The sequence below is a fragment of the Mus caroli genome, unplaced genomic scaffold, assembly GCF_978045245.1.
Source record: "Mus caroli unplaced genomic scaffold, Mus_caroli_1 scaffold_15, whole genome shotgun sequence".
NCBI lineage: Eukaryota > Metazoa > Chordata > Mammalia > Rodentia > Muridae > Mus > Mus caroli.
This window is the reverse complement of record NW_028227270.1, coordinates 58,061,190-58,086,377: the sequence shown is the minus strand read 5'-3', so window position 1 is coordinate 58,086,377 and position 25,188 is coordinate 58,061,190. Positions and strand designations below refer to the sequence as shown.

At 39.4% G+C, this 25,188-nt stretch overlaps 1 protein-coding gene across 1 annotated transcript in view; it reads left to right on the top strand.

The window, feature by feature from the left end:
* Nucleotides 1–25,188, top strand: part of LOC110288370 (uncharacterized) — a 145,428-nt gene that overhangs the window by 74,510 nt on the left and 45,730 nt on the right. The window contains 2 exon segments of the mRNA XM_085830835.1: nucleotides 727–1,445; nucleotides 18,783–18,786. Of these exon segments, the coding sequence (XP_085686961.1) occupies nucleotides 727–1,445; nucleotides 18,783–18,786 (723 nt within the window).

Sequence of the window (25,188 nt, the reverse complement as noted above, 5' to 3'; positions counted from 1 at the left end):
GTGGAAACAAGCCATGTCTACATAAGTGATATTGATAAAAACAATGAACTTCTTTTTTTCCCAGAACAAGAAGATTCACAGTAGTCCCCAATTAGAGTAGATTTACTGAGCTTGAAACGAGATGATAATTAGTTGTTTTTCCAACTTCATTGGGACTACATCAACAAGCTCACACTGTAGAAAATAATCTTGAGTGCTAGGAATGGGGAAATTCTTCTATTTGTCCTGGTTCACTTTGCAAGTGTAGAATGACACGTATCACAGGAAAATTTGTGAATCTGATCAGAGTGATAAAGCTTTGCGTTCTTCAAAGAATTTTGTTTCCATAAAATATATGCAAAACCTTTCTTAGAAAAAGGATGCATAAATCTGAGCCATGTGATAAATGCTCTTACCACCACAATTATCTTCAAAGATGAAAAACTACCCATAATAAAAGGGAACCCCGTGAATTTAAGGAAAGCGATAAAGCCTTAAGTGCCGATCCCTTTCTACATTTAGACACATTGTAAAATTATTGCATGTTGATGAAAAGATTCATCAATGTAATGAATGGTAAAGCTTTCACATGTGCTAATTATCTTCACAGGCATGAAAGAAGTCATACTGGAGGGAAAACCTCTGAATATCCTCAATGCAAAGCCTTTGCATACCACTGTCATGCTCAAAGGCATGAAAGCATTCATATTGAAAAGAAATCCTATGAAGTTATTCAATATGTTGAAGCCTTTGCACATCACAGTAGTCTCCAAATACATAAAAGAATACAAACTATCCAGAATCCCTATTTATGTAATCAATGTGGTAAAGCCTTTGCAAATCACAGTCATCTTCAAAGGCATGAAGTTATTCATACTGGAGAGAAACCATATGAATGTAACCAATGTGGGCAATCCTTCCCATATCACAGGAGTCTTCAAATGCATGAAAGAATTCATACTGGAGAGAAACCCTACAAATGTAATCAATGTGATAAAGCCTTTACAAATCACACTGGACTCCTAAGACATAAAAGAACACATAGTGGAGAGAAACCCTATGAATGCAACCAATGTGGTAAAACCTTTTCTCAACACTATAATCTCCTAATGCATAAAAGAACACATACTGGAGAAAAACCATATGAATGTAATGAATGTGGCAAAGCCTTTTCATATCACAGGAGTCTTCAAATGCATGAAAGAATTCATACTGGAGAGAAACCCTACAAATGTAATCAATGTGATAAAGCTTTCTCACGACACACTGGTCTCCAACTGCATAAAAGAACTCATACTGGAGAGAAACCTTACAGATGTAATCAATGTGATAAAGCCTTTTCACAACACAGTCATCTAGGAATGCATAAAAGAACACATACAGGAGAGAAACCCTATGAATGTAGTCAATGTGGTAAAACCTTTGCATGTCACAGTCGTCTTCAAAGGCATAAAAGAATTCATAATGTAAAAAAAAATTCTATGAATATATTTAATGTTAAGTCTCTATAAATCCACATAGTTTTCATTCTCAAGAAAATATACATACTGACAAGAAATTCTCTGAAAATAAAAAGTGTGGTAAAGCCTTTGCCCAGCACAGATATCTCAGGAATGCAGAAAGGAGCACATACTGGGGACACCTTATGAATGCACTCACAGGTCTATATTGTTCATCCTCTACTGTACGTCACTTGGTGATGGATAGATTTCTGCTGCAATGAATAAAATGGGATGCCCAACATCTAATGGCCCATTGTTTATTTAAATATCAGGCTGTGTGCGATCACACTTTTCAAGAAAGTATGCCTGTGAATGTGTGGTGGGCCTGTGGGCCTTGTTTTGGTTTTCGTATTTTCACAAATTCCTTTCAGATGTTTGTTATCCAACCTGGCTTGGTTGTCAGTCATTAGTCACGGTTATGTTTTAAGTCTTGATTCTCATGTGTCAGCTTCCTAAGTACAATCCAAGGGTAGAAGGTGTACCTCCAACGTGTCCAGTTTTGTCATAACATTTTAGTAATATTAATGGTAAAAGGCTTAATAGAGAGCCAGGCAATGGTGCCGCACACCATTAATACCAGCACTTGAGAGGCAGAGGAAGGCAGATTTCTGAGTTCGAGGCCAGCCTGCTCTACAGAGTGAGTTTCAGGACAGGACAGGGCTACACAGAGAAACCCTGTCTCAAAAAAATGCTTAATAGAAGGAAATATAAAATTAAATACCTCATGTATGTACACAAAGCATCATTTTTATGAATACTGTAGGGATGTCATGACATAGGATAATCAATCAAATATATCTCTTACAATATTTCTTAATGTGCTATGGATACATATATACTATTTCAGGATCCATACTTCTTCATGTTCCCAGTAGTTATTCATTTGGCACTTCATGTTGAAGTACTGCATTCTAAGAGAATTATCTAGAGATAAGTAAGATCAATGAAATTCATTTTAATTTTTTCCTGTTGTTTGTGTTTGTAATGGATGGGTTTTTAGGACACCACAGATATGTGGAGACTGAAAGAATTTTTTGGGTTCTACTTTTGGCCATCTTTTTCTTTTTTTCTCTTTTGGTTTTTCGAGACAGGGTTTCTCTGTATATCCCTGGCTGTCCTGGAACTCACTTTGTAGACCAAGCTGGCCTCGAACTCAGAAATCCACCTGCCTCTGCCTCCCAAGTGCTGGGATTAAAGGCGTGCGCCTCTACCACCCGGCACTTTTGGCCATCTTTACTTGGTGATTAAAGTCATTTGCCAGCCTCACACACCATAGATGTTTCTCACTGTGCCTTCTCACTGATGTTCAAATAAGATTAGGTGAGACATCACATCAGTAAATACTGTCTTCTTTTCAGATTCTAAACACATTGTCATTTCAGGATGAAGGAAAACAGAACAAGTTGAATAATAAATCATATTTGCAAATGAAACTGATAAACTGCTATCTCTTTTTTTGGAATGTGTTAGTTCATTCTTAGGAGGAAACACTTCTTTATAACACTTATCTCAGAACCACAAGTGAATGCCAGAGGATTGGTTCATTGGTTAAATTTGGTTACCGCTTAGCCTGATGACCTGAGTTCAGTCTCTGAGAGACTCATATTATCGACAAAATGTTCTCTTATTTCTACAGTTAGGCCCTGTCATGTATATGCTGACACACCAACAGTTACATAAATTATTTGTAAACCCAAATAAGGAACAGTGAGGTCATTTGTAGCCAAATGCTTCTTGAGTTTTATTTCTATAACTCTCATAGTGGAGGTAGATTACAGATGGCCTGTAAGGTGTTCAGTCACTGTCACATTAACACCATATGAACAGACATATACCCACAAACACATTTCAAGCATGTTTAAATGTAGGAAATTAACAAAGCAAAGAAAATAATTATTGAGAACATATGAAAGGATTTGCCAGTTTAAATCATTATTATAAAATTCAATAAATATTTTTGTTCATCAAAATCATGATTTCTTTTTGATTTTTGGTTTGGTTTGGTTTGGTTTGATTTTGGTTTTTCTTTTTTTTAAATTTTTTTTAATTTATTTTTTTATTAGGTATTTTCCTCGTTTACATTTTCAATGCTATCCCAAAAGTCCCCCATACCCACCCCCCCAATCCCCTACCCACCCACTCCCCCTTTTTGGCCCTGGGGTTCTCCTGTACTGGGGCATATAAAGTTTGCAAGTCCAATGGGCCTCTCTTTGCAGTGATGGCTGACTAGGCCATCTTTTGATACTTATGCAGCTAGAGACAAGAGCTCCGGGGTACTGGTTAGTTCATATTGTTGTTCCACCTATGGGGTTGCAGTTCCCTTTAGCTCCTTGGGTAATTTCTCTAGCTCCTCCATTGGGGGCCGTGTGATCCATCCAATAGCTGACTGTGATCATCCACTTATGTGTTTGCTAGGCCCTGGCATAGTCTCACAAGAGACAGCTATATCTGGGTCCTTTCAGCAAAATCTTGCTAGTGTATGCAATGGTGTCAGTGTTTGGAAGCTGATTATGGGATGGATCCCTGCATATGGCAATCACTAGATGGTCCATCCTTTCGTCACAGCTCCAAATTTTGTCTCTGTAACTCCTTCCATGGGCGTTTTGTTCCCATTTCTAAGAAGGGGCAAAGTGTCCACACTTTGGTCTTCGTTCTTCTTGAATTTCATGCATTTAACAAATTGTATCTTATATCTTGGGTATCCTAAGTTTCTGGGCTAATATCCACTTATCAGTGAGTACATATTGTGCGAGTTCCTTTGTGATTGGGTTACCTCACTCAGGATGATGCCCTCCAGGTCCATCCATTTGCCTAGGAATTTCATAAATTCATTTTTTTTAATAGCTGAGTAGTACTCCATTGTGTAAATGTACCACATTTTCTCTATCCATTCCTCTGTTGAGGGGCATCTTTGTTCTTCCCAGCTTCTGGCTATTATAAATAAGGCTGCTATGAACATAGTGGAGCATGTGTCCTTCTTACCAGTTGGGACATCTTCTGGATATATGCCCAGGAGAGGTATTGCTGGATCCTCCAGTAGTACTATGTCCAATTTTCTGACGAACCGCCAGACTGATTTCCAGAGTGGTTGTACAAGCTTGCAATCCCACCAACAATGGAGAAGTGTTCCTCTTTCTCCACATCCTCGCCAGCATCTGCTGTCACCTGAATTTTTGATCTTAGCCATTCTGACTGGAGTGAAGTGGAATCTCAGGGTTGTTTTGATTTGCATTTCCCTGATGATTAAGGATGTTGAACATTTTTTCAGGTGCTTCTCAGCCATTCGGTATTCCTCAGGTGAGAATTCTTTGTTCAACTCTGAGCCCCATTTTTTAATGGGGTTATTTGATTTTCTGGAGTCCACCTTCTTGAGTTCTTTATATATATTGGATATTAGTCCCCTATCCGATTTGACAAATTGGGACCTCATAAAATTGCAAAGCTTCTGTAAGGCAAAAGACACTGTCAATAAGACAAAAAGGCCACGAACGGATTGGGAAAGAATTTTTACCAATCCTAAATCTGATAGGGGACTAATATCCAATATATACAAAGAGCTCAAGAAGCTGGACTCCATAAATTCAAATAACCCCATTAAAAGATGGGGTTCAGAGCTAAACAAAGAATTCTCAACTGAGGAATACCGAATGGCTGAGAATCACCTGAAAAAATGTTCAGTATCCTTTCTTTTCTTTTTCTGTTTTGTTTTGTTTTGTATTTTTCCGAGACTGGGTTTCTCTGTGTAGCTCTGGCTGTCCTGGAACTCACTCTGCAGACCAGGCTGGCCTCAAACTCAGAAATCTGCCTGCCTCTGTCTCCCAGGTGCTGGGATTAAAGGCGTGAGCCACCACCACCCAAGTTGTTCAACTTCCTTAATCATCAGGGAAATGCAAATCAAAACAACCTTGAGATTCCACCTCACACCTGTCAGAATGGCTAAGACCACTTTATATTTCAATATTAGTTCCCTCTCCCTTATATCTCCACTATTCCTTCCCCTGTTTCCCCTTCTCTTCTCTGAGAATGGAGCTTTCCCTGTGTATGACCTCCAACTGCCCCATCCACCTCCACCCAGTCCTCTAATCTGCAAATATTCACACATCAGTCACTGCGGGACTAGACACCCTCTCTCACTGAGTTCAGACAGTACTGCTCCAGTTAGGGGAATTGGATTGTCTGGCAGTCAACATATTCAGGGAAAGACCCCTTCCATTTGTTAGTGGACCCATATAAGGACCAAGCTGTACTTCTGTCTGGTATATATGTGCTGGTTGTGGGGGTTGGAGTGGGGAGGAGTGCAGCTAGCTTCAGTTTATGCTCATTTTTCGCCTGGTGGTTAATTTTCTTAAAAACCCCAAGGTGCCAGGTTAGTTGGTTCTGCCAATTTAGGCTTCATTGGATTGTCAGAAGTCAGTGGAAGCAGCTAGAGTGAGCCGGAATACCACGAGAAGCCAACATCAAATTCAGTGGAGAGAAACTAGAAGCATTGGAGAATGAAAACAGTTAAGAGATAGTAGCAGAGATGCCTTTAAAGGAATTCAAATTTTAAAACTGAAATCTATTATGTACTCATTCATAAGGTGAACATCATTGAGAAGTCCCCACATATCAGTACTGATTTTGAAAAAAAAAAAAAAGCAGGGCATTCCCTGGCATAGAGAATGGTATTAAGAAGAGGGGATCTACCTTTCCTGTATGAACAATGTTAGCAGCTGAGATATGTAACTTAACACATGCAGCTAAAATCAATGGCCTGTTTCTCAAAACTCTGAGCTGAAGTGAATTTGCAAGTGCATTGGATATATATGTGATAGTGCCCTATAGTTGAAAATTCAGTATTAATTGGATCAAGCTGACCTCCTAATTTGTATGCCCATCAGTCTGGTCTGCTTTGATTCACATGACATGAATGAATACATGCTGGGGAATTACAAAATCCCTCACCCTGGCACAAGCAGGTACTTCATCATAATGAGTATGCTAACTTGTTTGCTTGCCGTATTTCTTCCAGTGAAATACACAAGAAACTAGTCCTCCTATTCTGGTCTGAAGGAAGAAGCCATCCATGTTCCATATGCAAATACTTTTCCTCTTATTGCAATGGAAAGCTGACTATGTGGCTTTAATAGGGGATTTTAAGACTAAGTGGTGGTGCAGGCAGCTAATTTAAGAATTTAGCTAGCTTAATCAAGAAGATAATATATTATTGCCCCCAGAAGCAACAACTGGGATCAAGGACACCAAAGTGTATGTGGGAGAGCTTTTCTCAGAAACATCTTTCTGGCCTGCAGGTACAGCTGCTCTAGCATCTGTATGACTTTTGATAAGGAAACCACTCCACACACCTAAAATATTATTTTTAAATATCTATTTACAAAGAGTGTGTATTCACATCAAAGAAAAGCCAACCAAGGACAGATTTTGCATTCCACAAATGCTACCATTCTTAATTCTTTTTAAATTTTAGGCCCGAGGTTATTCTCTGAACCACACCAATAGGGTCTAGCCACCAATAGGCAAGTCTAGCCACTGAGGCAGATGGAGATTTACAGTGCAAGTCTGTAGCCCTCCCCCAGCCTTGAGCAGGTTGGCTCAGACATGTTCTGCCATTGTGAGTGAGACCATCTAGGGTGGAGTCTTCTGACCTAGACAGGTCTATATTGTTCTGCCACCTCTGTGCTCTTCTTTAAGACACTGAGAGGCTGAACCTGTCTTCCTGAGACATTCATGACCAAGTGCTGACAGCCTGGCAACAAAGCATCAAGATCTGATGTGGTGGAAGACGTGCCTTCCCCCTTTATAAGCTTAGACTCTTTAGTAACTCTGGGGCCTTGATCAGTATCTTGTCTTGGTCTCATTATTTCTCCCACCGTTTCCTCCCATTATAGCTCCAGCCTCCCATTCAAGAACACGGTTCGTGTAGCATCGGGGGGCTACACAAGTCTACATTTTAGATCATGAAGTATGATCTCAAAGATAGACTTAAAAGATGTTTTCAATGCCACAATTTTTTTTGAGACAGGGTTTCTCTGTATAGGCGTGGCTGTCCTGGAACTTACTTTGTAGACCAGGCTAGTCTCGAACTCAGAAATCTGCCTGCCTCTGCCTCCCAAGTGCTGGGATTAAAGGCATGCGCCACCACCTCCAGGCTCAATGCCACAATTTTTATACATACAAAGGACACAGAACATATTCAGAATATATCAATGAAAAGTCACCTAACAGTACTGGGGTTACTGTTCTTACATGAACAATTCTGCAGAGCTACTCTAACCTCAAAGAAAAGCATCTTTCCCTCCTGAGCGAGCTGGTTCAGAGGAAGGCAATGGACGCATCAGTGCAGGACAAGAAAGAGTTACATTCCAACTAGCCCGCCGGGTCTCTTTCTCGGGGCAATGATTTCACTGTAGAAAATTCCAGTTTTTTGAGATATTCTATTCTTTTTGTTTTTGTGGGGTTTTTTGTTTTTTTTGTTTTTTGGGTTTTTTTTTGTTTTTGTTTTTGTTTTTGTTTTTGTTTTTCGAGATAGGGTTTCTATGTGTAGCCCTGGCTATCCTAGAACTCACTCTGTAGACCAGGCTGGCCTCAAACTCAGAAATCTGCCTGCCTCTGCCTCCCAAGTGTTGGGATTAAAGGCATGTGCTATCACTGCCCTGCTTGAGCTATTCTTTTTAAATGTTGTTTTATATGTGGGTATTTTGCCTGCATGTGGCTGTGCACAGTATACAGTGAGACCAGAAGGGCAAAGCAGACACTTCACAATGATAGTTAGCAACTAGTTAGTTTTGGAAATGGGACCCGTCTACTGTAACCATGCTCAGTTTATTTTAACTGTTACACTGTCTATCTGGTCAAGTTTTTATTTAAAATGTGTTTTTGTACATGTTCAGGAAAATATATGGCATTACTTTCCCTCTTCCTTATCTTTTCTTTTTTTGTTGTTTTTTGTTTGTTTGCTTTTTGTTTTTCGAGACAGGGTTTCTCTGTATAGCCCTGGCTGTCCTAGAACTCCCTCTGTAGACCAGGCTGGCCTCGAACTCAGAAATCCGCCTGCCTCTGCCTCCCAGGTGCTGAGATTAAAGGTGTGAGCCACCACACTGGGCTCCTTATCTTTTCGTTAGCCACTCCCAAATTATTTTCAATTTCTTCTTGTTAATTATGAAAAAAATGCACAAATATATGAATAAAACCTGCTGTTGCATTTCTGTTGGATGTCTATTTATGGTTTCAGGGATGAATAATTGGCTTTGTATAAGCCATTAGTGAGCTCATCCTGGCTTGTGGATAATAGTTGCCCTTGTGGGAGAATCTGATCCTGAAGTTACCTAGGTTGTCTTGGGCAAGAAACATCAAGAATAGAAAACTTAGTGTGGTAAATACCTCAGCTAACACTTACTTGTGTCATGACCCTGAACTTCTGGACCTGCAGGGAAGACTATGGATATTGGCCTGAACCAATCACAATCTGCCTTTATTCTCTGAGCCTAGCACCAAACTTCATAGACCACTTTCACCTTGTATGAAAAATCCTGAAACTACTGTCTCCAGTTTCCATGCAACATAATTACAGGCCTGTACCACCATGTCTGGCTGAGGTGGCTTCTACTTCATTTACTGAGTCCCTGGAAACACAGCATGAATAAGAAAAGCAGTTCCACATATCTATTCAGTAATGACTTGACACTCTGAGTCTCAGTTTCACCATCTATAGAATAAGGACAGAATCTGCCCTAGTCCTTTGGTGACTTATAACAGATGTTACGATAAAGCAAAACAACATGCCTCCTAATGTGAAAGACAGGGGAGTTGAAGGCAGGAGGGCTGCATTTCATGGTAGACTTCTGTTACTAGAGCTAGGACCACAGTCTATGTCCTAGCTACCCTAACCAGAGAGATTCAGCCACTCATCCTTATTAAGCCACTTAAAAGGACTGATTTATCTCGCTGTGACATGCCCACCTATAATGCTGGTAATCTGGAGACAAGGTGGGCAGAATTCTCTGATGTCCTAGAACAGATTATAGTTCCAGGCCAACCAGATACTCAGTGAGAAAACAATTTCAAGTAAAACAACAACAAAAATGAATAAAAAGAAAACAAGGAAATTATTAATGAAAATGGAAAACAGTAACATATTTGTTCAGTGTGACTAATTGGAATAGAGAATTTTCTCTGTTTCTAAGTCTTTAACTGAATTTTAGCTCTTTGCTACCCTGAAAAGTATTTAGTTAACAAATAATATATAATTTGTACAGAAGTCCTTACCTAGAGGAGTAAATCACTTATGAGAATACAATTACAAGGGAAATTCAAAATTCATGTGGTCTACTGTTACACTAGACCACAAACAAAGGTAGAGATGTGAATGTCTTTAGAATATCCAATTCTTACCATCTGGGCAAGATACAAGGATAATGTGGCAGAGAATGAGGGGCTTTATGGTCTAATTGGAGATTGTCATATGGGGTATGCACGGTGCTATCACTGACACTTCTGTGCATTTGCCAAGGGGGTGGGGAGTGGGAAGAACTGGACAGGACTGAGTGGCCACAGCTAAGTGGATACAGAGTGTCTGTCGCTGTCTTACTCCATATGTGCTCCTTGCTGCATTTGGAGATAAGTGTGCTGGGATAGGCTTTAACACATGGTTTATATTCAGACAGTTTCTTACCAATACAAATATGTTCATAATTAAGAGTATGAATATTAAATACATTCATACGCTTTCTCTACAGTATGAATTCTTTCATGCTTTTGAAGATGCCTGTGACATACATAGGCTTTCCCATATAGATCACATTCATAGGGTTTCTCTCAAGTATGTATCTTTTTTGTTTATTTGGGTTTTTTTGTTTTGTTTTTTGTTTTTTGTTTTTCGAGACAGGGTTTCTCTATATAGCACTGGCTGTCCTGGAACTCACTTTGTAGACCAGGCTGGCCTCGAACTCAGAAACATACCTGCCTCTGCCTCCCGAGTGCTGGGATTAAAGGCGTGCGCCACCACCGCCTGGCTCTTTCATGCCTTTTAAGATGACTATGTTGTGAAAAGGCCTTATCACACTGATTACATTCATAGCATTTCTCTCCAGTGTCTTCTTTTCTGCTGTAAGGAGATTACTGTGCTGTGCAGATGCCTTACCACATTGATTTCATTCATGGGGTTTCTGGCCAGTTTGTGTTCTTTTATGTATTTGGAGACTTGTGTAAGGTAAAAAGTCTTCGACACAGTGAATAACTTCAGAGGGGATCTTTTCTGTATGAATCCTTTCATGTCTTTGGGCATGACTGTGAGCACGTAAAGCAAAGGCTTTACCAGGTTGAGTATATTCAGAGGATTTCTCTGCACTCTGACTCCTTTCATACCTGAGAAGAGAATTGGCACATGTGAGAGCTTTACTCCACTGATAAATACTTTTGTCTGTATGATTTAATGGTACCATTTGTCTAAATATGAAGAGGCATCAGACCTTAAGATTTTATCACTTTGTTTACATTGCTGCTCTTCCCCTTCATTATGAGTTGTTTTTCATCATCAAAAATACCTGAAATGGTATGAGCATTTATTATATGGCTCAGCTTTACATATTCTCTTTCTTATTATGCTGTTCTTTTTTAAAATTAATTTATTTTTTTTATTTATATGAGTATATGGTAGCTGTCTTCAGACACACCAGAAGAGAGCATCAGATTCCATTACAGATAGTTGTGAGCCACCATGTGATTGCTGGAAATTGAACTCAGAACCTTTTGAAGAGCTGTCAGTGCTTTTAACCGCTGAGCCATCTCTCCAGCCCTACATATTCTCTTTATATAAAAGGGTTTTTTTCCATATTTGAAGAAAAGTGGAAGAACTCAGAGCTTTAACACACTAACTGTATTCCAACTTTTCCTATACTGTGAGTAATACTAGATTTGACAAATGAACCAGGAGAAATAGAAGCATTTCCACATGCCTATTACTCATGACAATATTCTACAGAATGAGGTTGAAAATCCAATGATATGAAGCTTGTATCACATTCATAAAGTCTACCCTAACTGCAACCCAATACATGTCTTCTAATTGTCCTGGGAGACAGAGGGGGTACACTAATTCATTTAATATTTCTTATGTATATGTGGTTTGTATCCATTATGACATATGATATATCTATAAAAGGCTGACTAACAAATAAAAAATTTGAACATTGCACACACTGAGTGTAACATTTTGTTCCTCAGAGATATGTGATATAGGGACTATGTTTACCATACAACATCATTCTTTTTTTTGGGGGGTGGGGGGGCTTCGAGACAGGGTTTCTCTGTGTAGCCCTGACTGTGCTGGAACTCACTCTGTAGAACAGGGTGGCCTAGAACTCAGAAATTCGCCTGTCTCTGCATCTCATAAGCTGCTCATCTCATTGAATGTCACTACTAATATATGAGCAACACTAGCTTTACTATAGACTATTTGCTTCTCAGAAGCTTTTGGACCTACAGGTATTACTATTTAATGTGTATAGCGTTTACATAATAAAAAGAATAAGATTGCCAGATCTACAGTGTAGCTCTAATAGGACTATGTTTCAAATGGTGATATGCACTAAGGCATTGTTTCCATGTCCTCTTTCTTAAAGGAAGGCCTTCCAAAAACAAGATATAGGACATTGAGGACCATGGTTTTCTTAGAATTTATGAACCACCAATACAATTATAGATGTGCTTATTTATACTGTTGCTTTTGTTTAAAACTTTCAACACACATTAAAATTTCTTCAGAGGCATATTTGTATGAGCTTGCACATGAAAATTACCTTTGTCTTCTAGATCTCTGCCAATGTTCTTCAGTATTTTTGTCTTTCAAATTAAAGCCTAAAATAGAGGAACAGAAAATGTATGTATGGAAATATGCAAAATGTAAGTTACTATCTTCAGTGAACCTTAGAGTTGCACATGATTTATTCACCAAATTGCATCCATCTCAATTGAAATTAAGGAAGTGCTTCAAAGGAACTGTTTTCTAGAATTTTAAATCAGGAAGGGGGAGGGGCTGGAGAGATGGCTCAGCAGTTAAGAGTGCTGACTGCTCTTCTGAAGGTTTTGAGTTCAAATCCCAGCAACCATATGATGGCTCACAACCATCCATATTGAGATCTGATGCCCTCTTCTGGGGTGTCTGAAGTCAGCTACAGTGTACTTGTGTACTTATATATAATAAATAAATAATAAAAATAAAACAGGAAAGGGAATTCAGTTTTACCTATAGCGTTGAGGTTTCTGTATGTCTCCAACATGACATCTTTGTAGAGCTTCTTCTGGGAAGGATCCAGCAGAGCCCACTCCTCATGAGTGAAGTTCACATGTATGTCCTTATAAGTCACTGCATTCTAGAGTATCCCATAAACGTGTATAAAAGAAAGCACAATAAAGAAACAGTGGGCATGTATTCTTTATAGACAATATGTTTATATAATTATGGGGCCTGCTCCACTTATTTCTTGACACTGAAGTTCTACTGTAACTACTAAGTCATATTAGAAGGAAACTAAATAATGAGGTTCACCCCTGTCATTTCTCAGCCCTTTGAATGGAATGTAGCCTTTCTAGAGAAATGTCAATTACAGATGTAAAGAGAAGACAAGCTCTACAAGATCAATAGTGCTTATCATACATCAAAGAAATTTTATGAACAATTACTAAGCATGAAAATCAGTAAGTAAGCTGCATCTAATGGCTTATGCCTTTAACACTGCACTCAGGAGACAGAGGCAAAACTATCACATTGAGTCAGGTATGTTGTATGTTGTATGGTATGAGTTCTAGGTCAGTCAGAGGTACAAAAAAGACCCTGTATTCCCTGCAAGAATTAATCAACCAAACCAGAAACATAGAAAGAATTCATAGGATTTTACTTAAATTCATAAGAGAATGATACATAAATCCAGTTCTGTATTCATTTTCCAGAAATCTGAGGTGGACTAGTTTGGGCTATAACATCAATAAGATATTACCAAAATGGAATATATGTTTAAACAGTTACAACTGGTCAAAAGAAAATATTACCAATATTAATGTTGATTAGAGGTATACCACATAGGGAGAGATAGCTCAACAGTGAATTTGAAAATATTACCAATATTAATGTTGATTAGAGGTATACCACATAGGGAGAGATAGCTCAACAGTGAATTGTAGGGTGTTGTTCTGATGCTCTGAATGGGAATCTGCCGATAAATGCTGAAGGTCCTTGTCTCGAAATGTTTTTTTTTTTTTTCAATCAATAAAGTTTCCAGCTACCAACGGTTGGGTGGAAGAGGTGGAACTTCCAGGTTCCTGAAAGGGAGGAAAGAGTTCATGGCACAGGAAAGGGAGATCTGTAGTGCCCCAGTGGAGTGGTCATTTGCTGCTTTCCCAGGTGGGCAATAGAAATGGAACTAAGCTGAGAGCAGATATAGAGTGTTGAGCAAGGAGTAAAGGGAAAGGAACACTACCTGTGAGAGGCTTAGAAGAGCACAGCCACTGTCCCATAAGGCGGGGTAAAAAGTATTAATGTGTATTTGTGTGTGTGTGTGTGTGTGTGTGTGTGTGTGTGTGAGAGAGAGAGAGAGAGAGAGAGAGAGAGAGAGAGACTTTCATCTGCAGATACTAGGGAACCAGGGCAGGTACTGGTAGTGTGCCTTTGCCCAACTTAAAGCAGGGTAGATAAAAGGCTACACACTACATGAAGAACTCTTGCTGATCCTGCAAATAACTGATCTCAATTGCCTGTATTTACAGGGGCTCACAGCTATAAATTATTCCACTTTCAGGAGGTCTCAGGTCATTATCTGACTACTGTGAGGACTTGGCACACATGAAGTACATATTTATTCATTCATACAGGCAAAGGATTCAGTCTTTCTAACATAAATTCACAACAAACATAACAGGCTGAAAAAAGGTCAGCACTATCAATCCAGTGACTAAGAAGGCTCAACAGTATCAATGTTGTGAGTAGTGCCATCCTGAGAAATAGAATAATAATGTCTGCAAAATTTCAAAACTCAAGGTGTTTGTGGTCAGCACAAAAGCATATGCTCAACATTTAAAGACACCCTCATTATAGGCCTGTCAATTTAAGAAAGAAAAAAGGCCCAGAGACACTGAAACTTATAGAGGAGAAAGTAGGGAAAAGCCTCGAAGATATGGGTACAGGGGAAAAATTCCTGAATAGAATAGCAAAGGCTTGTGCTGTAAGATTGAGAATTGATAAATGGGACCTCATAAAGTTGCAAAGCTTCTGCAAGGCAAAAGACACCGTCAATAAGACAAAAAGACCACCAACAGATTGGGAAAGGATCTTTACCTATCCTAAATCAGATAGGGGACTAATATCCAATATATATAAAGAACTCAAGAAGGTGGACTCCAGAAAATCAAATAACCCCGTTAAAAAATGGGGCTCAGAACTGAACAAAGAATTCTCACCTGAGGAATACCGAATGGCAGAGAAGCACCTGAAAAAATGTTCAACATCCTTAATCATCAGGGAAATGCAACTCAAAACAACCCTGAGATTCCACCTCACACCAGTCAGAATGGCTAAGATCAAAAATTCAGTTGACAGCAGATGCTGGCGAGGATGTGGAGAAAGAGGAACACTCCTTCATTGTTGGTGGGATTGCAAGCTGGTACAACCACTCTGGAAATCAGTTTGGCGGCACATTTTGAATGGAATTCCTAAATAGGACTAGGATCACTCATTATGATTGCAGGGTTACCAGGAGAGTATAACTCCAATGATATCTTCTAAGTTTCAAGTTCATAGCAAGGACCTTCGTTCAGGGCCATCTGAAACTACCTGGGCTGTTTTTCTAGACAACCAACAAAATTCGCTTTAACTCCCCCCTCCCCCCACTTTTGAGTTATTTCACTGTTGTCCTGAATGAGTCACTAGTAATAACTGTCCTAAAGATTTATTTTTCCATCTAACAAATTAGCCCCTTACTATTTAATTCTGCCCTACTCAATATCCCACAGCATGGGCAAAATGAGAAGGGTTTTGGGCCAAAATATCACATAAATGACCTATAGTTTAATTTTTCATGGTGTCTATTTCCCACTGAAATCATATAACATTGATTTTCTTTGTATGTATTACTCTTAGCAGGCCAGCATTCCAGGTTCTACAAGAATAGTTCATTAGGATGAATATAGATTTCAAAGATCCTATATTTTCAGCATACCAGCAAATGATATTTCCAGGTTCTGTCCTGCTGCAAAATCAGTTTTTTCTTACCATTTTTTTTTGTTCTAACTTTCTTCTTAGAATTGTTGTGAGTAAATCCTCACACCAAAAGTGTGTCAAGTAACAAACACTCTTATTTGGCTGGTTCTGTCAGACCACATTTCCATTATTTGCTAAGCTTATGATAGAAACACACGTTCAAAAATACAAGCAAAAACCATGGGCAAACAATGTTTCTTGCCTGCTCTCTTGCTTGGTCACTGTCTCATGCTCACCGAGCTCTCTCATCCAGCCCAGGCCCACTTTCTTAAGGATTCATCCCCACTCAGAGGAAGAGCCTTCCCACTTCAAGTGTTATTCAACATGATATCTCACAAACTTAGCAAACAGCCATTCTGACATTGGAAGCCCTCAATGGATGCTCCCTCAGATGGTTGCTGGCCCTGAAATACTGACAACCTAAGCAAATGAAGAGAAAGAGATAACTATCTAAGCAAGTAGTGAGAACCCAAACCAAACCAGTCACCAAAATTGTAAAAATTCAAACACTGACGACTGCAAGATCTGGAAAACACAGGTTGTCCAAGACACAGGGAAAGGTAACGCTTTCAGGTCAACAAGAGAAGGTTAAAACTGTTTTTCCAAGAAGTTCCCAAACAACAACAACAACAACAACAACAAAACTCAAGGAAATTATAATATACTAAATTATCAGAAGACAAAAGAGGTGAAGGATTATCATGTCCTAAAGAAACAACAATATAATCAGATTATAATTAATGAATCATACACCATAGATGGTAACACTGGAAAAAGCAAACACAAAAACAGATCAGTGAATCAAGCATGGTCATTTAACTAAGAACTGCAAGATTATAATCAGAATAAAAACTACACAATTATTGGCCAGCACTCATCCTGTTCATTTCATTCTCTCCTTTGACAATAATGTGAGATGGAGTGGGAGTGGATGCTCTTCCAACACGCTGCAGAGATGAAGCATTCTGATAGTTCAAACTAGGAAGAAATAGGGATGTTTACTAAAAACATCTTTTTTTATATTAAGAAAAAAGTGTATCTATTAGGATGACTTAGAAACCATGTTGTTTCTATGATTGATTGATGATTAGACATAAGTCATTTATGAAATCAAAAGTTAAAAAAATACAAAATAACAGATTTATAAAAAATAAACTATTATTTCTATTACACACATAAACTTTTTTGCCTTAGTTGCATTATAATATATAGGCATTTTTTAAAACATGTCTGTCTGTATTTTCATGTGTATGTTTTTATGTGTAGAGAATGTATTCGATCTGTGTGTGAGCGACACTGCAGAGAAGAGGGTGGCAGATCCTCTGGATCTTGAGTAACAGGTAGTTAACATGGGTCTTGATATCTGAACCCAGGTCATCCCAAGGAAAATTCTTCCTGAGTGACCTGCATAGCCCACAGAGTACTTTCCATTTAATAAAGGAAAAGAGTTTCACAGATTGACAACTACAAACACCTAAATAAATAAAGAGCTGAATAGATTAATCCTGAGAACCTGAGGCTCAGTATTTAGATGTTAGTTATGGGACCAGGTAAGAGACATGGGGACCATCTCCAGCAATTGAGACACAATAATGAGGTTTAGCCCTACTGCTGCATCTTCTAATGCCCTTGTCCTCACCTGTTGTGTACAGAGAAAAAGCCAAGAATGAAAGGCCCAAATATATTCAAGTCTATCAAAAGCATGACAAGTATCAGTCAGGAAAAATTAGAATTTCAACAATGTTAACTAGGATTGTATTTGTTTAGAAATATAATAAATAGACTTCACAACTCCAAGAAAAGTAACTTAAAGTAACCCCTAAGTAGTTTATTTCTACTACTGTACCTACTTCTGATCTTTCCATCAGACAGAGAGGCCCCATTCTCTAGAACTAGGTCTGAATATGCAAGTGATTGGGCCCTTGTGATTTCAGTCAAACCCAGCCTTTCTGATACCCAGCCACAAAACAAATTTGAAGAATAATTTAATGTCTGCTTTCTGTGACATGACCTATGGCACAAGGTGTAGAATCTGCCCTATCCACCACACAATACATGCATACATCAAACACTTCTGCATCATAGAAACTCCCTTTGTACCACAGAACTGAATTTGCCTGAACCATGCCAGTGGGACTGGTAGGAGTAAAGAGTTAAAAGGATTCTAATCAAGTAAGTATGAAGGAAGATCAGCACATCCATTCTAGTGAGAATGGAGTTTTTAAACAATTTATAAAATGTATCAGATGAAACTGGATTGTGGAATAGAACATTCAGAATTTCTAGAAAACACTCCTCAAGTTTCCCTATATGTGTTTGAAATACACATCAAAAGTCTGTGTGTGCACACTGGATAGTGATGTTATCCAGCACCACAGCTTTGAACGCCACAACTGCAGAGCCTTTCCTCCTCAAGAAGAGAGGCTCTCAGGTAGCCACTCTCAGGGAGGAAAGAATGTCAAACGTCTCTGCCCAGATCAACACATGTACCAACACAAAAGTGTGGCTAACAGTCAATGTTAGTTACACAAAATTGGACTCTGATAGCTCCACCCATGTGCTCTTCCTGGTTTGGGGCCAGTGGTCTTCACCCTCATCATGGTAGGACTATAGTCTCCCTTGGAGAATCCTGTGTCTCAGGAGAATACTGGAAGAACCTGCAGGTTATCTCCGACTAGTGCATATGACTGTTAGGCCTGCCCATGTCCCTCATTACCTTGGACCAACCAGCTAGGCCTCAGGACTGTAGAAGCTCCCCTACTGGAGGATTAGTGACAAATAACTCAGACAGGATAGGCCTTCCCAGATCCATCTTTCCACCTTAAGGTCTGATAGAGCCCTAATATTTGTATTTTTGTAGAATCATCCAGTTTTGTAGAGCACATGTTCATCTTCCAGGTAACAAGGTCCATTGTGTGCACATTTCATTACACACTGAATGTCCAGTGCAGACATGCTTGGGAAGTCCTGTCCCTAAACTTCAGTTAAATTCACTCAGTCACAACAATTAAAGCAAAAAGATCCAACAAACTTGAAAGGAAGGAGGAGTAAAGGGAGGTGAATGGAAGCAAAAAAGCAATAGAAAGAAAGACACGATCTCCTAAGCACAAAGTAGTAGAAAGTTTATTATAGATAAAAAGGAGAGGACAGCCAGAAGCAGGGACATCTGAGGCCAGAGTAGACATGTCCCTGAGCCATTGGAAGAGAGAGAGGAGAGGGCAGAAATATGCCAAGAGTACAGAAGGGTAAATGATAGATGAACAGGAGCAGGTAACCCCATGTTCCTATTGCATGAGGAGGTACACCTGGGAGAAGGGTACTACACACAAGGGATGCTAGGTTGTTAAATAGGCATATTAAGCATTTGTCCCAGGGTTGGAGACTCAACAGTAAGAAGTAAGGAGAAGGTTGAAATGGTTTAAGTATAAGCATAGAAATTATTTTAAACAGTTGAAACAGGCATTATGGTCCAAGAGTCTCCAGGTCTAAGCATGTGCACTAGGGCCGGGCAAGTATTACTCACCTCTTTTCTCTCAGGTTGTGTATTTTCAGATAGGAAAAATAACATTCCTGTTAGGCACAGTCACACTTGTTTGAAAGTTAATGTGAATTGATTGAACCAGGGTAATAACTACAGTCATTTGTTCCATATTTAGATTGTGGACTTGCCTTGTCTATGAACCCCCCAAAACTGGGCAGTTTTAATGTTTATTGATCATCCTAAAGTATTCCTGACCACTCAATGCCGACTACTGTCACACAGGAAAGCTCTCTCCTTTCTCTCATCTTCCCTTATGTAGTGATTATGCCAGCTTCAAAGGTTGTCAGTGAAGTCAATTCTTAGTCTTTGTCGTCTGCTCTTCAACATCATTCAGAATACATGATCACATATTACAAAGTTCATCACAAGTTCACACAAAAAATCCAATCATAAATTGTAATAGTTTACAGTGGTGAATGTTTACATGCATATACACTAGGAGTAATCATCTGGCTAAACATCCATCATCTTTCTGAGCTCCACAGGTACACTGAATGTTTAAAACCATAACTAGCCAGGCAGTGGTGGTGCACGCCTTTAATGCCAGCACTGGGGAGGCAGAGACAGGCAGATTTCTGAGTTCGAGGACAGCCTGGTCTACAAAGTGAGTTCCAGGACAGCCAGGGCTACACAAAGAAACCCTGTCTCAAAAAAAAAAAAAAAAAAAAAAAGATAAAAAACTATAAGTTATTAGTGAATTTTTGTATAGATAAACCCAGTCCATATTTTATCTTCTGTCCTAGCTCCTATAATAAATCATTAGTTGCCTTTTAATGACTTTGGTTAATTGGTTTACAACATCTTAGAATGTGCTCTGAGTAGGAGAAAGTCTGGTAATCATCTAAGAGCAATTAACTGGTGACGCTTAGGAGACTGGCAGAGTTCTCATTGCAGATTTTACTATCAGAAAAGGACTTAATAGCAGTCCCATTATAAAAGAGCTTAATAATCACAGATATAATTTTAGGAATTCTTATAGGATCATCATTAAGACTTAAGTCATCTATTTGTCTATATAGCATCCCTACAAGATAGTACATCTTCATGGATCTGCAGAGATCTACTTCAAAGGGGGGTGTACTTCTACTTAGTGATTGTTATATATGTTTAATAATAACAGGAAAACTATATTAATAGCAGGAATCTTTCCCAAAATTAGTCCCTCACAGCCTTGCTTAATGAGGGCTCACCTGTCACAGATTATATAATAATCTGAGGCAGGCCACTTCAGGATGATCACCTGCTAGTTATTAGCTTGTCCCATTATGGCTCCTGACAGGGAACCTCACAGATGGCTGCTAATTTCCACCTAACCCACCACCCAGACTCCAGTTTCTCAGACCACCTCTCCTTCAGGTTAGGGGCAGTGGTCCCATGATCACCATATAGCAATTTAGTAGCTCACCCCTTTGGCACTCCCCTAAGGAACTCAGCAGCAGAGGTCAAACCACTCAAGCTGGTCAGCAATGGAGCTGAACCTGCAGCTCAGAGCAAAGCAACCAGAAGAACCCTCCTCTTCTGATCGGCAGATCTTCCTGGGAGCCCTGATTCGCCTTTGAATTTTGACTGTCATAATCTCCTCCCTTCGGGGTATAGTATGCTGAACCTGCAGTTTGGAGGAAAGCACCTGGAAGAACCCTCCTCTCCTTATTGAAAGGTCTTCTTAGATGCCCTGATTGGCCAGTGAATCTTGACTGACAAGAGCACTTCCCTTGAAGTTAGAGTGCACTGAAGACACACAATGAGGGTTGACTGCCCCAGTATTCTAGGGCAAAAGCTGACCCTTTTCAGATCTGCAAGATTTTTGTTTCAGTATCACCTGTGCCTGTCCTCCAATAACCTATCTTTCTGTCTTTCAGGATTCTGAAGGAATTTCTTCCTTTTCCTTCTCCTTCTCCAGGACCTGTGCAGTTGCTTCTGCTGCTCACTCTCCTTCTCCTTCTCTTTTCCTCCTCCTCTTTCTTCTCCGTCTTGAATCAAGATGGATTCCTTGTACACTCCATTATTCACCTTGGAGTAGAGCGAACTACATGTCACAAAGGCAGAAGGCTTACAAGGATATTAACAATTGAAGAGATATTTTTGACACAAAATAGTGTATTTGTTTTTGTAATTTCACAATGAGGTCAGAAAAAATGGAATTAATATTCACCTGGTACGTATTGTAATGGTCCAAAAATCTCTGAAGGAAGATCCTAGACTCAGAATGCAAAAACAAAAAGCACTTATTCTGCACAAACAACCAGCTTGTGGCTGTCAACCATTCTTTGAAATGGCAAACCTAGAGAAAGGCATGCAAACCTTATAGGGAACAGGTGGAGTTCTAGAAGAATTAAGTGATCTAAAATTTCATTGGTGGGTTCTAGGGGGTCACAGGTTTGTCAGTGGTCTGAAATCCTAAGTTAAGGATGTTAAACCATATGATAAAATAGGGCTGCCCAGCCTGGATGGCTGGTTCTGAGATATTTCCCCATTCTTATAGTTATCCCTAGGTTCTTCTCTGGAAGGGGGTTAATGAATTTGTTCTGGATTGTATGGTCTGTTGCTGGAGCAGATGTCTTATGACTTAGCTCCAGGGACTTATGGTTTATTCCTGGAGATAGTGCCTCATGGCCTTTTTGAAACCAGGCCTGGTCCTCCAAATGGAGACAAATGGAGTCCTTAGAGATAAATGAGGTTTATCTTGCCCTTTCAATATGGCTCTCCAGACAACGCTGGGAGAAAAGCAACAGATGGATGCCAATCACTATGGAACAGTATTGTTAGCCAGCATGTCTTCCTCAGGGGGAAGGTTATATTTTACTACTGTAATCTTTCATTTAATCTTATGTGACTATCACTGAGAAGGCCTAGTATGAAAGTAGGTTGTCAGCAAGGCTGCCAACCTATCCTTGATTTCAGTATAATGATGGCCAAAAGTAGAAGCCACAAAGTTGTCTTGAGTCTCCACATATCTGTGGTTCTCATGACCATATTCTACACAAACCCAAGTAAAAAACTGTAAAATAAAGTTCACCACACTTACAATACAGATAATTTCCTTAGAAGGCAGTGGGTCAAGATGAAATGCCAATTGCACAACTCACAGGATATGAAGTAGCATGGAATGACAAATAATGAATACATACACAATGAATGTCAAGCTATGTTGTGACATACACAGTTGATTGTTGATTATTGTACATTATTACGTCTCTGAGATAGATGAATAGGATGCTTTGGGTGTATACCTAAGGTATCACTGTTCTTTCTATTTTCAATTATTAAGCATTTTAATTTTTTTAAGATTTATTTATTATATGAGATCTGATGCCTTCTTCAGACATACCAGAAGAGGGCATCAGATCTCATTGCAGATGGTTGTGAGCCACCATGTGGTTGCTGGGATTTGAACTCCGGGCCTTTGGAAGAGCAATCAGTACTCTTAACCGATGAGCCATGTCTCTAGCCCTAAGCATTTTAATTTTAATATCATTAAAGTGTGTTGACAAAACAGGACCCACTTAGTGTACATCTTCTATCTTTGGACTTGTACTCAGAAGACTGACACATGACTATCAAGAGTAAAAGGATAACCCTGACTAATGACTGACACCAAAGCCAGGATGCATAACAACCAACTCTCAAAGGATTTTGTGAGAAAATGAAACACAAAGCAGCGCCCACTATGCTTTCACCAGCAACCTTTCTGGAAATGTATGATCTCACTGCCCTCATATTTAAATAAACAAGGGACCACTTAGAAGATGAGTATCCAATTCATTTCATTGCAGTAGAAGAGTACCTATCAACAAGAAAAGTGGGATTAAAGCTGAACAGAAATCACAGAAGGAAGTCAAGGATCGCATAATAAACATCTGTGAATGGATTTGAAAGACATAGAACAAACTTTAATATCTATTCCAAATGTTTGAAAATAAATCCACCACCACAATTGGTGATCTCTAGTCCAACACTCGAGGAACCATGGGAAATAATTTACTTCCATCAAGGCTCTGATGAGGAAGAGAAGAAACAGGATGTTTTTCCTGATATGGAAAACATCTGTGATGTTACAGGTTATAACGAGGTCATTAACATGGATAGGGTTTTCTCTTGTATAAGATTTTTTTCTATTTCCTGACATCATGATGATATAAAACACTTTTAATTATTTAGATGGCTAGAGACATGGCCAAGTAATTAAGAAAATTTCATTCCCAGGGACAAAGTCAGGTTTGGACATCTTGGTGTATCTTCTGCCATACGAAGATACAACAACTTAATAATCTTGGAAATCTTCATAGACATGCACATACTCACCCGAAGATGCAGACAAACCCCATAAATAAAATTAAACGAAGTTGGTCAGCAAAGAAAATTTTACTCATGATGTTATTCTTGTATAAACATTGACTACTATAACCCAGGGTTTGTGGCATCTAAGGCTTATCCACAGAGTTTTTCTTCATCATGAGTTGGCTTATGTAACAGAAAGCAAGCATAGAGGATTGATGGCAGAGAAATCAATACTTCTCAGTTAGTAGTGTCATTTGGGGAGATGTAGGAAATGTCTGCCTGCTGGAGAAAATATGTCACAGTGGTTGATTTTCAGAGTTTACTTCGTCAAGTCATATCTAGTTCGTTCTCTCTCTCTCTCTCTCTCTCTCTCTCTCTCTCTCTCTCTCTCTCTCTCTCTCTCTCTCTCTTAGTTTTTTTGAGACAGGGTTTCTCTATGTAGCCCTGGCTGTGAAGGAACTCACTCTATAGACCAGGCTGGCATCGAACTCAGAAATTTGTGGAGAGCCGTGCTGCGAGCAATCGCCAGTATAAGATGGCACCGGCCTCTGCTGTGCCTAACTAGTAAACAAGCCTTGTATGCAGGTGCGAGTGAACTCACGCCTAGTCACTGCCCATCTCGGGGCGTAGTAATGGGGTGATGGGCAAGCAACAAATCAGGAGCTGACATGCCACATCAGGTGCTGAAATGCCATGGCTGAGGGCTATATAAGCAACATCATTTTCCGGGGTCTGGGTCTTCCCTCTTGAAGAAGCAATAAAGCTTTTTGCTGCAGAAGAATCCGGTTGTCCGAGTGTGTTCTTGCCGGAGAGAACCATAGCTCGGGACAGAAATTTGCCTGCCTCTGCCTCCCAAGTGCTAGGATTAAAGGCGAGTGACACCACACCTGGCTCTTACTCCCTCTTTAAGGCTATTGGTTGAGGACTTGAGCTCTGAGCTCCTGCTTTAGCTGCCACAAATGACACTTGTTGTCCTGAGAATATCATGGCGATCCTATATCCCTTTGGAACTTTAATGAATTTAAATGCTTCTAAAAATTACCTTCATGTTGAGGTTTCATCTCTTGCTATGTACTGTAATGTTAAAAGCAGGAAACTAAAAACTGATTGCTACATAGAAGACAAGATCTGCACACAAACCGAAGAGACACTGTGTGACCTTGTTCTCAAGTTACTTCTGCCTGGTTATTAAAGATGACAACAATCAATAGATGGGAAGTATCTGGACAGAAGAGACATAGACAGGGTTTAGGGATACTGAACTTGGGGTCAGTGGAGAACCACAAGGAAGAGAAGAAAGTAGACAGAGAAAAGGCAGCCTTAGGTTAGGTCAATAAAAAAATAATGGTCATGTGCGGTGACTACTTGGAATTAAGCATAGCCCAGATGAAATAAGGCAAATTATATGACAAAATTCCTGGCTGGGAAATAGACGTGGTAGCATAGAGGATAGATATCAGCCAATATTTGGTGCTGATTAAGCTTTATCACAAATAGAAAAGTTGAGTGTGTTTTACCTAGAAAAGAAATGGCCAAACTTGGGGTGGAAACCCTGGTTTGGGATTCCATTTTTCTATAATACTTTAGGCATTTTATCACAACAACAGAAAAGGCACTAATACTCACCAACAGTGTTTCAC